The sequence below is a fragment of the Chiloscyllium punctatum genome, chromosome 33, assembly GCF_047496795.1.
Source record: "Chiloscyllium punctatum isolate Juve2018m chromosome 33, sChiPun1.3, whole genome shotgun sequence".
Lineage (NCBI taxonomy): Eukaryota > Metazoa > Chordata > Chondrichthyes > Orectolobiformes > Hemiscylliidae > Chiloscyllium > Chiloscyllium punctatum.
In genome coordinates this window covers 19,644,397-19,658,497 of record NC_092771.1, presented here as the reverse complement: position 1 = coordinate 19,658,497, position 14,101 = coordinate 19,644,397, and the positions used below count along the sequence as shown (strand labels likewise).

The window sequence follows — 14,101 nt, the reverse complement described above, 5'->3', positions numbered from 1 at the left end:
GTGAATTGGCCATGCTAAATTGCCCGTAGTGTTCAGAGATGTGTAGGTTAGCTACATTAGTCAGAGGTATGTCTAGACAAGTAGGGGAATGGGTCTGGATGGGTTACTGTTGAGGTTTGGTGTGGACTTTTGGGCCTAATGGCCTATTCCACACTAGAGATTCTATGGAAATGCAGCACCAATCTACTCAGTAGTATTGACAGCAAAATAACATCTTCTAGCAAGAGCAAACTATATCAACAAAAGATAGTTCCATTTATTAAAAAAAGTTTACAAAAAGATTAGACTGGAGACTTGCCTCCACAGGTTTTTGTACAAGATATAAAGCTATCGTTTATACTCCTGTAACAACAAATCTTATTTACATATTTCACCTGGTGCAACAGTACACAGGTCAGTTATTACAAACATTAGCCACTAAAGGCAAAAAAAAACAACTGTTGCCTTTTGGCAGGGTTTGTGAACAAAAGCATTCCATTTAAATAGCACTGATACTTAGCTCAGCTCCTTACACCACCCACCCCAAAACAGCACAGCACACCCTTTTAAGATACTGTCATAGCAAATGTTCACAACCATCTGTATACTCAACTTGGAAGACAAACAGAACTTGTCCAGTGTAGAAGTTGTCACTGCATCTGGCTTATATCCAGTTGTAAAATGTCAAACCACAACTTTTACTAGCTTTAGGAACACAATCTTGTCTCTTGTGAAAACATTCAAACCAGATAAAGGCATAAATGTAGTTAGCCAAAAGGAAGCAAACAATCAGCTATTTTTTTTTTAAAAAAAGTGTAAGGTTTCTGTTGAGGACTGCAGCTGGGTGACCAGCATCAGTCGTTTTGTAACCTGAGAAGCAGAACAAGTCTGAAATTTGTTGCAAGTCATGCTTCAGTTAAAGTTCTTGCTCAGGGGGTTCTCAAGCTATGGTAGGGCATCTTAAAATATGCCACGTCTGGTCAGGATCCCATTTCTTTTGAGGGGCTTGTTTTCAGATAGAACTAATTGAGACAAAGAGGGAATGACTCATCTATATTAAAACAGACTATACTGGTGCACTGAAAACACTTAATGTGAAACAAAGTTGTGAAGATGTTGGAGCCATGTCCTCAATTTTTTTTTTTAAAAAAAAGGGCCAGTTTTGGCATTGCCAACTCAAATACAAGTAAATATTTTCTCTAATGTAGCATCTCCCAAAACATTCCAGCACTTGTTAATACACACATTTGCTCCTACCTACCCCAATTACACCAAGAGTATCCAAATCAGTGCCCAAAAGATGGGACAAGATTTAAAGCCACAGGAGGTGAGAATCATGCAAATCAAGTCAACTTCACATTGATCTTATTTTTAAAAGAGACAACCTACCAAGTGCAGTGCATGAACATTACAGAACACAAGTGAAAATATCTACAGGAGCAAAATATCACTGACCAGATTACTTTAGGCTAGTTAAATTACATTAGAAGTCAGATTGGCACAAGATTAGTTACAAAAACAGTGTAGACCTCAGTTTATTGACTACATAACCACATGCACTGAAACACCTATCTGCATTGGAGATCCAGTCTGGAATGCAATACTTCAGTCTCCTTAGATGGGTGTTTAACCAGAGTTAAGTGCAGAAGCTGCTGATTAATGACCACTACCATAGCGCTTTCGAGGTGGTGCTTGGCATTCAAGACCAGTAAGATTGATTTTTAAAAGAGTGCATTGGTCTACAAACATTTTTGCTCAGCCATGCATAAGTGGGTACAGCCTTTCTGAAGGGATTATAGTCATCCAAACAGGAAAATCTAAAGCCAGTCAAGTGACTAATGTATGGTCTCCGATAAAGTGGCTATGCTCACCCAATTCACGAAACACTAGTCCAGACTACGAACAAAAAGTTCATCTAAACAAGGTCACCAGGGAAAAGAGCCATTTTCACTCAATTCCATTTTGTTGTAGTGACAACTAAATCTAAGCATCAACTGAAGTTGCTCAGCGTGGGATTTCTGAAACAAACTCCAAAGAGGCCACTTGAAAATGGGATGCTTCATCTAGCGATTGTTTCCAGACTCGAGGAACAAACCCCCATAGCTTCCATGACCAACATTCTGACATCAAAGTTTTTTAAAAAAAGACAAACATCAGGAAAGTCTGGGACAGAATTTATAACTTCAACTCGAAGCTGAACCTGGCTCATAATATGTAAATAATACTCTTTGAAGGAAAACAGTAAAACTAAATCAGGACAAGTTCAGTCTCATCACCAGATCTTTGGTAGAAAAAGGATTAGGAGTTGAAGGAGTAGTTGACATATGTTGCTTCACGGAGTCTGTAACTTTCCCGGTTCACCTGTATATACACAAAAAACAAAACAATAGACAAGTATCCTCGGCATAAGGGAGTTAGAACAATACAAAAAAAAACTTAAAGCAAGCCCTGGTAGATATGAAGCAAATCCTTGCACAAGTTTCAATGCATGAGCTGTGGTTTGTTTGAACTAGAGTTAGAGTTAATGCACTTGAACACAAAAAAACCCCAGAGTTAAGAATGTTTGTTAACACTGCATCCTGGGAGAGGGTGCAATTTCATTTGAAGTGTGTGAAAATTTGGGAAGTAAAATTTAAACCAAAATTGACCAAACTTTAGTAATTAGTTAAGGAAGCTGTTCAAACTAGATCTCTAAACTGAACCAAAAGGTAGTGTTTGCTGTTGCACTACGCAACATTAACTTGTAGGTGAAAGGAGGACTGCAGATCTGGGGATCAGAGTCAAGAGTTAGTGCTGGAAAAGCACAGTAGATCAGACAGTGGAAGAGCAGGAGAGTTGATGTTTCAGGCAAGTGTCATCAGGACATTTCACAAGAACACAAACTAAGGGAAACCATATTTTCATTGCACCCAATCTTCATAGCAATGCCTTTACTGTGAATGCTGATTTGAAGTGGGTGCATGTGCACGTTCCTCATGCTGTGCTGGGGTCAGTTATTTTATTCACTGGAAGAGGATATCACTGGCTGGAATGGGACTATTTGGCACCAATCATTTGGCCCTGCTGTTTTGACACATTAGTTTGGCACTGAGCTGTTTTGGTGCCAATACAGAAAAAAAAGAGTCTGGTTTGGTTAGAGAGGAAGATGACTAATGACCCATTCGTTTTGCAATATTTCCTCATTTAACAATTAAGTCATCTACTGCCTTGATATTTAAACCCATCTGTCTTCATATTGGAAAGCTGTAATACAATTTTCTTTATTTCCAGAAGTGGCTGAAAACATTCCAAGAGACAAACCAAACTTTTCACGCAATGGTCATCTAGGTGTTTGATAAATGTAGCAAAAGCGACCCATCGTTAAAGTATTGGAGATGTGAATTAAAGAATGAGTGCAAAGATCACATTCACTAAAAACCAAATAGTAAAAAAGTAGTGAACAGGCATTCTCATGGTGCTTTTGTAAGCATTGTAAGAAATAAATCTAATTTTAAATACATTTTTAAATTACAACCTTATTTGTCATATCATGACTAAAGGTGCCAAAACAACTCAGCATCAATGTAATGAGCACCAAAACAATAGAGCCAAAATGATTGGTGTCCAAAGAGTAGCACCAAGGCCAGCATTTATTGCCCATCCCTAATTGCCCAGAGGGCAGTTAAGGGTCAACCACATTGTGGTCAGTCTGGAGTCACATGTGGGCCAGACCAGGTAAGGATGTTAGTTCCCTTCCCTTAAAAGGAGAGGACAGTTGGAAAATCTCATCTGGTTCACTAGTGAATAGAGTCATCATTAAGCTGTTCATCTAGATATTTACTCAATTCAAATTCCACCATCTGCCGTCACAGGATTTGAACCCAGGTCCCCAGACATTACCTGGGACTCAATAACAGTCCAGCTCCAGTACCACTAGGCCATTGCATCCCTTCTCATTGTTCTGAGGGGTGCAAGCTGAGAAACCACAGGCAAAAGATTTTTGCAGGGCAAAATGGAACTAAAACTAAATTGCAGGGGAAACTCAGGACTGGCAGCATCTGTGAAGAGAAAGCAACATTAATGTTCTGGGTCCAGTGATTACTAGCTCTGAAGGTTGGTCACTAGACCAGAAATCATTAACTCTGCTTTCTCTCCAGATACTGCCAGACAGTTTCTCCTGCTATTTTTGTTCAGGCTTTCCAGCATCCACAGCACGTTTTATTTTAGTGGGGAACTAAATCTTAACGTATTGAGAAGGGCAACCTATCTGCAGCAGTTACTTGAAGATTTAAACTAGTTCTTTATAATATACTCATTTTTACTTTGTAAGTGACAGTCTACACTGACCGGAAACCAAGGGGACTCACAGCCATACAGGGCGACTTATTGTCTTGATGAAAGAACCTTTGGGTGGGAGGAAAGGAAAGGAAAGGAAAAAGGAAAAAGGAAAGAGGAAAAAAAGGAAAAAAGGAAAAAAGGAAAAAAGGAAAAAAGGGAAAAGGGAAAAAGACAAAATTTGGCTAGATGTTGCCAAATTGGAAATTGAATGTTGTGCCAATGAAGTTGGAGCATGGATGGAAAGAGCCTCATGGTACAGTGGTACTTCCCTATCCCTGGAAGGAGGGGGCCTGGGTTAGAGTCCCAACTGCTCTAGGAGGGGTTAATATCTGAATAAAATGGATTAGAAAAATTTAAAACAAGTGGCAGCACATTACAAGGAAATGAAATACTATGCGATGAATATCTATACCCAGAAATACTCTACTGGAGCGAAAGCAGAATGAACATTCATTTGGACAGCAGAAGACAATTTTTTGTTTAACCTATTTTGCTAATCAACCTGTTCAGAGATGTAATTATACATGTCTGGGGCAGGTGGGACATGAACTCTGGTCTCTTGGTCCAAAGTTTGGGACACTACCACCATGCCACACAAGGGCCCTCAGATCAAAGACTAAAACCCAAAGGGCAGATGCAGTCCAAGTGGTTTAAACATCTACTTATCACCCTCTCCTATTCCATATTTCAATATGGGCCTCATTCCTTAGCCTGGGTCCCAAAAATCTCAGCTTTCACTAAACAGAAGCCACAGCTCACAGAATTCCAAAAACCCTCAATGTTACTGGTGCAGAGCCAACAGGACCATTACTCAAATCACTATTGAGCATGTGCTGAAGGAACAGCCTCATTGGGTCAGATCACAGGACAGGCCTGAAAGAAGCAGACACTAAGCCCAGTTTTAATCAGGCCTGTCTACAGTTCAGGTAGAAAATAGTTTATCCATCCATCCAACAGATCCCAGAGACAGTTGACAATTTGTACCAGTGGCTGATCATCCAGAGATTGCAACCCCTCATTCAAACAGCCTCCCTGCATTTTCTCTATTGTCAAACCCCCAATCCTGGATTGTTCTTTAAATATGAAGTGGATGGTGCAGATACTGACCCAGTGGAGAAGATAACCTCACACTGGGGACATGTGCTATTAGCAGTAATGGGTTAGTTGGGGTGGAAGTGCCCATGTGCACCAGGAGTGAGTTGTGAAGCTGGTGGATAAAATTTAAATTGACATCACCAGTGAATTGTGACAACATCTGCACTCACCAGATTACCTAAAGCTCAGTTTGAAGGGTGTTATGGGTCCAGAAGTAGATCTTCCAGCTCAGGGTTTTAACTATGATGTACCAATTGATTAACAAGGGAAAATATGGCATTTAACCTTCCAGATGTAGTCTTATCTTACTACTCAGATGTTGCAGATAGATAGTGATACATTTACCACCTCACCTTTTGCTGGCAATGTATTAAGTCAATTGGAGAAGTCCTACAGTGCAGAAAGATGCCATTCAGCCCATTGGAGAGTCTGCACCAACCCTCAAAACATCTGACTCTTGCCTAGCCCTCATCCTATCCCTCTAACCTGCACATTCCTGGACACTGGACAATTTACCATGACCAATTTTCCTAACCAACACATCCTTTGATGGTGAGAGGAAACCTACAGACAGGGAGAATGTGCAAACTCTCCAAAGACAGACATCAAAAAAAGGTGGAATCAAGCCCAGATCCCTGGCACTGAGCCATGTTCTCCAGCCACAGTTATGCCAATCATTAAGCACTCAGACAGGAAACATGATGCACTGGATTACACCCAAATTAAAGAATGGGATTCAGAAAGTCGAAAGTAGTGGAGAAGTTAGATATTCAAAGTTAGGTTTGCACGGCGAGCAAACTGATCAATAGCAATGGCAGTTTACTTCAAAATCCAGCTCTCAATTAAAAGTGGTGTTTTTATATAGTAAAGCCAACAGTAGAAACTGAACCAGATTGGAAATTCTCACCAGTTTACTGATCACCTACAGACGGAGGTAGGGTGACCTCAAGCTTAATATGGAGACACTGATGTTGGACTGGAGTCAAAGTCAGAAGTCACCAGGGTTTATAGCTCAACTGATTTTTGAAAACAGAGCTTTGACTTCACCTGACAAAAGGATCAGCATGCCGAAAGCAGATTTCAAATAAACCTGTTGGACTATAACCTGGTGTCATGACTTCTGACTCAAGCTTACCAGCATCCTGAGGAAATTCATAGTCAGCACCTTCTGGAAGGTTTCCAAGTTTAAAAGGCACATACAGAAAATCCAGGAGTTGAGTGACAAGGGAATGTTAGTTACATTTGCCCCAAAATCTAAATTCTAAAAGCAAACTTTGTTTGCAGTTCAGAAACTACTACTAGCCCTCATTCTTCCCAACATCTTTAGTGCAGAATCAATACAGAATTACTATTTGGTGAATCATCTTGACATCATGAGGCAGATAAAGGAACTGCATGGTGCTCTAGCAAAAAGAGCTCGACAAGCTAAAGGTTTAACACTAGCTGGGGCCAAACTAAGTTATCTCACCCAGTTCTGGAGGACACTGGATGCAAGAGCTTTACTGTACAGAGTATTAGCTTCATGAAGGGTTAATGGAGGGCAATGTGGCGGGGGGGGGGGGGTAAAGAAAGGAGGGGAGAAAACAGGGAGGAAAGAAAAAAAAGAGGGAGGAAGACTCTCAGCCACCCACAATGTACACATCTGACTTGAATACTTTTAAGTGGGTGTGTTCCAAGCCAAAGCATTTGGAACAATTGCACCATGTAAGATTAAGAGTAAAAATGTACTTTTGCGGTGGAAGAATTGAAAAAACTCACCTCAGGCAGTGGTATGTTACTTGCATTCTCACGCTCAACATCCCAGGCTTCAAATGTGAAACTCTTCTGACAAGCTGCACAGAACCTGTATTTCCAGCACTAAACCCAACACAAAAAGAGAGAACACATTTCAATTTGGTTTTAATAAAAATGTAAAAACAAGTAGGATTTGAAGCTAGTTCAAAAAACAGCAACTCAATGCTATATTTAATCCTTATCATGGGAAGGAAACCAAACCCCTCATCAACACCATGAAGTGGCTTGACCTCAGCATTTTGGTGATAAATGTGTTCCAATGCAAAACACTTAAAGCAGTCTCCAGGTTACAAAATGTCCCGGAGAATACACAAGTCACTTAACATGCAAGTTAACATACAGTATAATGTACTGTTCACAGGTATAAGAAAATATTTACATTTAACTCAATATGGTATACACAAGTCAGGGACATTTAAACTTGACATGTTCTATCCTTCAGTTTGAGAGATACAGCACAGAAACCGACCCATTGGTCCAACCCATCTATGCCAACCAGGTTTGCCCAAATGGAACATTTGCTTGCATTTGGTCCATATCCCTCAAATTTTCCAATCTTTGTATCTGTCCAAATGCCTTTGGAACAGTGTACCCACCTGCACCACCTCCTCTGGCAGCTCATTCCACATATGCACTACCCTTGGGGAAAAGGTTACCCTTCAGATCTCAAACTTTTCCTTTCCATCTTAAACTTCTTCCCTCTAGTTTTGGATTCCCCTCCCCTGGGGGGGGGGGGGGGGGGGGGGGGGGGGGGGGGGGGGGGGGGGAGGAGATGGGAGGAGAGGTCTAGCCACCTGATCACATCGAATGGTTAAGAGCCTGGTTAAGTTGGTGTGGAACCTTTGAAGGTTCAAGTGTGCAATCACATCTCTGAACAGGTTGGCCTGAAACCAGCTACCCTGCAAAGACTACAATTGTACGTCAGGACTATTTTGAATTGGAGGTTAGGGATGATTTAGGTATTCTTCTGGATATTATCTGAAGGAGATTTCACAAACTCAGTCCTCCTTAACTGAAGGAGGATTGTAGCACTCACCCTTGTGGACAGATTATCCATAGCAGGAAGTTTTGGGTGACCATATTTTAGCAATATGTTGCTTGTTTGTATGAAAATGGAGTCTCAACAAGCATTCAGCTTTTTAGGCATTAAAGATTTTAGGACCACTTATATCAGTTTAAAAAGTCAAGTCTGACAGTCATGGGCAACTGGTTCCAAGCTGTAGAAAATACAGGGAGTAAAGAAAAATATGATACTGTCCATTTTACAATGGATGGTGTCTATATAACATAACTGGCATTCAAATAAAGTCTCAGTCTTAACATACCATAGGGCTGTATGCAGAAAGATGACTGGCAGTGGTCTAACCAGAGGGCCACTATACCTTGATAGGAGCCATTGGTCAAGGGCGGTCAATAATACCATGAAAGTTTATACCACGCATAGGCTCCATGAATGAGAATGGTGCCAGATTTTTTCCCTTCACTGTTCTGGGCTTCACCAGTCCACATCATGCCACCAGAGGCTTCACAGGTTAACTTATTGCAACCATGCTGCTTTTGATGACACTTTGTATGGACCCCAAAGCCACCTCTATCTATCCTTCTCTCCCTTCCATTCCTCTCCCCCCACCCAGGTTCTGCATATTGCTTGTCTGTATCTGGGTTTACTTTCTGGAGGAGGGGTCAAGGAGGGTTCTTCACAGTAACCTCAGCCAGTTTAGGAATTGAACACTTGGCATCATTCAAAACTGCAAACCAGCTGTCCAGCCAACTGAGCTAAAATCAGACATCTTTGTCAAGATGTCATATTATCCTCAAAATTTAAAGTTAACGTGAACAAGATCTCATTTTACACATCACTGCACTGGACCTTATGTAGATGACTGAAGCACAACATTGGAATTCCATGTCAGTAACACTGCTTGCACTCACAAGAAAAGCCAGGATTGGGAGGGAGACGATTGCCAGGCCACACAACAGGATGATGGCAATTCCAAATCCTGGGAAGTGGATGCGTTTATACGGCCGATCTAGTCTTGCACCTAGGAAAGAAATTTTCAAAAAAAAAAAACACCAAAAGTAAACTTAGATTTGCCAGCACTTCAGACTCAGTAATCAAGTGGAGGGGATTCAGAATCAACAGCATGGTGACGGAAGAACTGACTCATCAAGCAAATTCTAAGACACTTCCTTGTAGCTGACACTAGCCACAAAGCAGAGGTGACTTAAAGAGCTTCCTCCTAAGGCATCTTTAGGTCAATATACATTGACTAGTCTGCACTGAAAGCCTTGCTAACACTTCCACCTGCATTCACATTAGTTGCAGCTGTCAAAACTACCCACATTCTCACTTTATTCTTGAACACTAATTGATCCATCCTTTGCTGAAGGTAGGAGGAGTGAGCTCAAAATAAAAATTGGACAAAGCAGCCACATTTAGAGACTGAGAAAACCAAGGATTAAAGTAATTACATGGAGACCAAGTAAAAAAAAAAGCAGTGAAGTGCATTTCTAGAGGGCGACGGTCAAAAAGCAGAGACATTAGTTAGACCAGACTACAACTAAACATTGGATCCAAAGGGAAGGGAGATAGCCAAGGCATTTGAAGGTTTACTGGAATGATAAAATCAGCATACCAGGATGATCTGACAGACCAGGTTACCTAGCCTGGAGAAAACCAGGACCTGTATGGTGATTTGATGAAAGCCCACTCCAAGATTCTGAAAGTAGATAATTTGCTCTATTGTGGTCCTGCTAGCAAAGTCACTAAAATGAATCAAGTAGAAGAAAATCAAGAAAACATTGAAACTTCCAACCAAAACTAAAAAAAAAACAGAATGATGCACTAAAGAGAGATAAATGGAGATGGTTGCATTCAAGGTTCAAAAGGTCAGATCAAAAAGTATTGGCCTACATTTCCTCAAAGTACAAATATCTTTGCTAAGCCCCATAATATGGAAAGATAACATTAGTGGCCAGGCTTAACAGCAATTTGAGGGGATATTTGAGATTAGATTGGGCAGCATGGTATGATTACCACTGGTATGATCAGGCACTATGATTACCACTGCTGCCTCAAAAGCACCAGATTTATTCTAGCCTCTGGCGACTGTGGAATCTGCACATTCTCCCCACGTCTGCATGATTTCTTCTGGTTTCCTCCCACAGTCCAGAAGTGCGAGAGTTAGGTGGAGTGGCATGCTAAAATTGCCCATAGGGGCCAGGATGGGGAGGCTAGGTGCATTAGCCATGGGAACATGAGGGAGCAGGTCGTGGAGAGAGGCTGGGTAGGATGTTCTTTGGACAGTCAGTCAATGTGAACTCAATGGGTCAAATGGGCTCCTTCCAAACCATAGGGATTCTAAAATCAGTAAAACCAATTTCTACTCAAAAAGTCCCTACTGCATTTACAAAACAGAAGGCAGGATCAGTACAGTGCATTTCAAGAGATTAAACTTCATGGAGGGAAACAGGGGCAGTACGTGCAGCTCATAGCACTGGTGTTAACTCTGGGGGCGGGGTGGGGGAGGGGGGGGGGTGAAGTGACAGGAGTTGTTCCACTGACTTGCAAGTTCCCCCCTTTTCCAATTCTGGAGACTGTTCAATCTACCTCAAGGCACTGAAAAAAAAAAGGAATCCATTCCATATGGTAAGCCTTCACCTCTGGCTCCTTCAATCACTAATACTGCACCTCAAATACAGACTGGCCTTCTACTGTAGTCAGTCAGCGCATGATGTCAGGTCTCTCCCTAAACAAGCATAATTTGGAATCAATTCCCCACTTTTCCTGCAACCCCTACATATGAATGGTTAAGCCAAATGTCTAAAAAAAAAAGAGTCTTAACTTGCACTCACTACATTTCCAGTGATAAAGTGCTTTATCTTGGTTAGGAAATCTTTTGTAAAGTTAAACCACAACAGATTCAGCAAGGTAATACTAATTTAGAACAAAAACCAAAGTTAGTGAATTTAAACATTGCAATGAAACTAGAGAACCAGATGAGGGCACTGTGACACCAAGTGAACAAAGTGACAAAAAGCAGTAACATCTTAAAGTGATGACAAGGAACAGCTGGTGTTGAACTGGGTAGACTAAAATTTAAAAATCACACCAGGCTACAGTCCAACGGGTTTATTTGGAAGCATTAGCTTTCAGAGCTCTGCTCCTTCAGGTAGTGGAGTAGGATTGTAAGTTTATAGCAAAAGAATGATTAACAAACTTGGTTAATTTTTCATGTTTGAGTTATAGATTTCAGTTCTGAACCTGTAAAGAACTGAAATCTGTAACCCATTCTAAAGATGAGACTTAACCATCAAGGTTAGTTAAATATATGAAATTTTACTTGCATGACACTAATCTTTTGCTATAAATTCAGTTCATGGTCCTACTCCAGTCACCTGAAGCAGTGCTCCCAAATAAACCTGTTGGATTGTAACCTGGTGTTGCGATTTTAATCCCGAGCCTTAAAAGTGAAAACAGTTTAGTTATACCAACAAAATGTCAGTCAAAAAAAAAGCAGCTTGCTGTGTAGAGTTGGCCAGGAGTCCAACACCACCTGCAATTACAGCATCTTTGGACAAGTCTAGAAGTTAAGCTTTTTCCACAGCATGTACAAGAGCAAATATTGAACCTGATCTTTGCAATACCACCAGTCCTGATGCTCCAGGATATTGAATCCAACTCAATGAACATGCAAAGGAACAATCTGCTGTAATGTCAACCTCAGGACCTCCAAATACATGGCCCTTGAGCAGATTGCAACACAAAACAAGGCCGCTCATCCATGTCAGTAATAATAGTCAGATTTACTAGTCACCAAGGAGAACACTTGTTCTTTTACAAACAAGCCCATGACAGCACACAGCTTTTAAACATCAAGTCAGCCATACAGCACTAAAAACAGACCCTTTACTCCAAAATGTAAACCCTAAACTAATTCCACCTGCCTGCTCCTGGCCCATATCCCTGTCAATGTTTCCTGTTCATTTACTAATCCAAAACATGTTTTAAACATTCTACCTATACCCACATCCTCCACTTTCTCTGAAAGTTCATTCCACACAAGTCACTAAAAAAAAGAATTGCCCCATGTCTTTAAACTCTCACCATAAAATATGCTGCTTCATCTGAGACAACCCCACTAGAGGGAGACAGTCACCTGCTCTATATCCCTCATGATTTTATAAAGCTCTAAGGTTACCCTTCAACTGTACTTGCTCCTGTGAAGTCATCCCAGACTAACTCCAACCCTTCATTCCTGGTAAATCTCTTGTGGACCCTCCAGCTTAAAAATGTCTTCTATAACAGGACAACCATTACTGCACAGTACTCCAGAGAAGGCCTCCCCAGCATCCTGGCTAAATCTCAACAGGTCATCCCAACTCCTGTCCAAGGTCAGAGCAATCTTGGAAAATAAGCACAGCTTGGACATTGGAGTATATTGAAAGAATATTGTAAAATCATCAAATTAGAGAGGGGGGGGGGGGGGGGGGGAGGGAGATGGGGGAGGAGGAAAGGAGACCTGAATGGAGAACCTTTAAGAGCAGGATCAAAAATGGTAGTGAACACAATCAACAGTACTACTCTACAACAGCTATACCTTCTGGAAGCTCAGTCAAGTGCCCAGGGTAAAGTTTGTAAGAAAAACAATTTCTGAAGATGTACCATGTAATAAAAAGGAGAATTCAGTATTGTGATGGGGTGGGGTACTAATTTCCAACAGGTAAGGCAGGCTAATTTTGAGTGGTTGAAACTGGCTGAAAAAAAAGAGTGTTAATTTTTTCCAACACTCCCTCAGTGTGGCTTTTGGAAGACAAAGACATGTATTCCCAGGATGTATAGTATCACTAATAAGCCTGCTCAGTTTATCCATCTCTAAATAGATGAGTCTCAAGACCCTAGAGAGATTTGAGACAGTGTCTGCAGGAGATTGAATTTACAACATCCAGCATTCTCTGGATATAGAGCACATGCTTGCAGATGGGCTTGGAGATGGTCTTGGTAACTAGCACATCCTCCTTTACATAGTAAAATGGAAGAGAGAGATGCCTGCTAGACTATTTGAGGAAAGCTTTGTCCAGGGTTGATAAGCAGTGCTAAAATTCTGAATGCCCATGTCCACCACACCTTGGAAGCGCAGACAATGGCCAAACAGCACACTTGCAATTAAGAACTACTCGCCAGTTCTTATTGCAACCACCACTGAGTTATTCAACTTGTACTGTTCAGTCCTTACTGCCAGAGCTTGACCAATATTTAGCCCTCCTAGCTAGTTCTCAGGTCTTTTGCAGTCAGTCAAATATTGGGGGAAGGCTTTGTACAAGTGAACATTCTTGAAGTCCAAGGCGATTAAGGTTGAGCACTCATAACTGGCCTATCCTGATTGAATGGAATGACAAAAACCCTATTGCTCTACTTAGAGCAATCTACTGAGCACAGGGATTGTTGCAACTGTTAACTTACTGTTTGCACTGCTTAAGGAAAATGCAACAGTAAAAAAGGTTAATTATGTTGCGCGCTATGAGGATCAATTAAACGAAGGAGGTTAGTGTCAGTAAAAACAACTGATGCTGCTGCCAGGCAACCAATGAGGAAGAAACACATCTGACTTTCCACCGATTTCAGAATCTATGCTCAGACAAAATCATTCCCATGAGGAGATAGCATGCGGCTTCCCAAAAAAACCAAGACAAGCAAAATAGCACAGGGATAAATGTGGCAACAGTACACAGTGGTCTCCAGCTAGTGTTACAGTACTGACTGATCAGGGCATGATTTGAGGATAGCAAATGTAGTTCCTTGTTCAAGGAGAGTAGGGATAACCCTAGTAACTATAGGCCAGTGAGTCTCACTTCTGTTGTGGGCAAAGTCTTAGAGAATTGTAAGGGATAGGATTTATGAACATCTGGATAGGAA

At 41.2% G+C, this 14,101-nt stretch overlaps 1 protein-coding gene across 1 annotated transcript in view; it reads right to left on the bottom strand.

Annotated features, from left to right (window-relative positions):
* Positions 1-304: 304 nt before the first annotated feature.
* The window catches only part of LOC140458330 (uncharacterized), a 42,244-nt gene continuing 28,447 nt past the window's right edge, over positions 305-14,101 (bottom strand). Inside the window, exons 10-12 of the mRNA XM_072552719.1 lie at positions 9,118-9,227; positions 7,150-7,248; positions 305-2,340 (exon numbers count right to left, since the gene is read on the bottom strand). Of these exons, the coding sequence (XP_072408820.1) occupies positions 2,278-2,340; positions 7,150-7,248; positions 9,118-9,227 (272 nt within the window). The 3' untranslated portion in view covers positions 305-2,277. The remainder of the gene's footprint in view (positions 2,341-7,149; positions 7,249-9,117; positions 9,228-14,101) is intronic.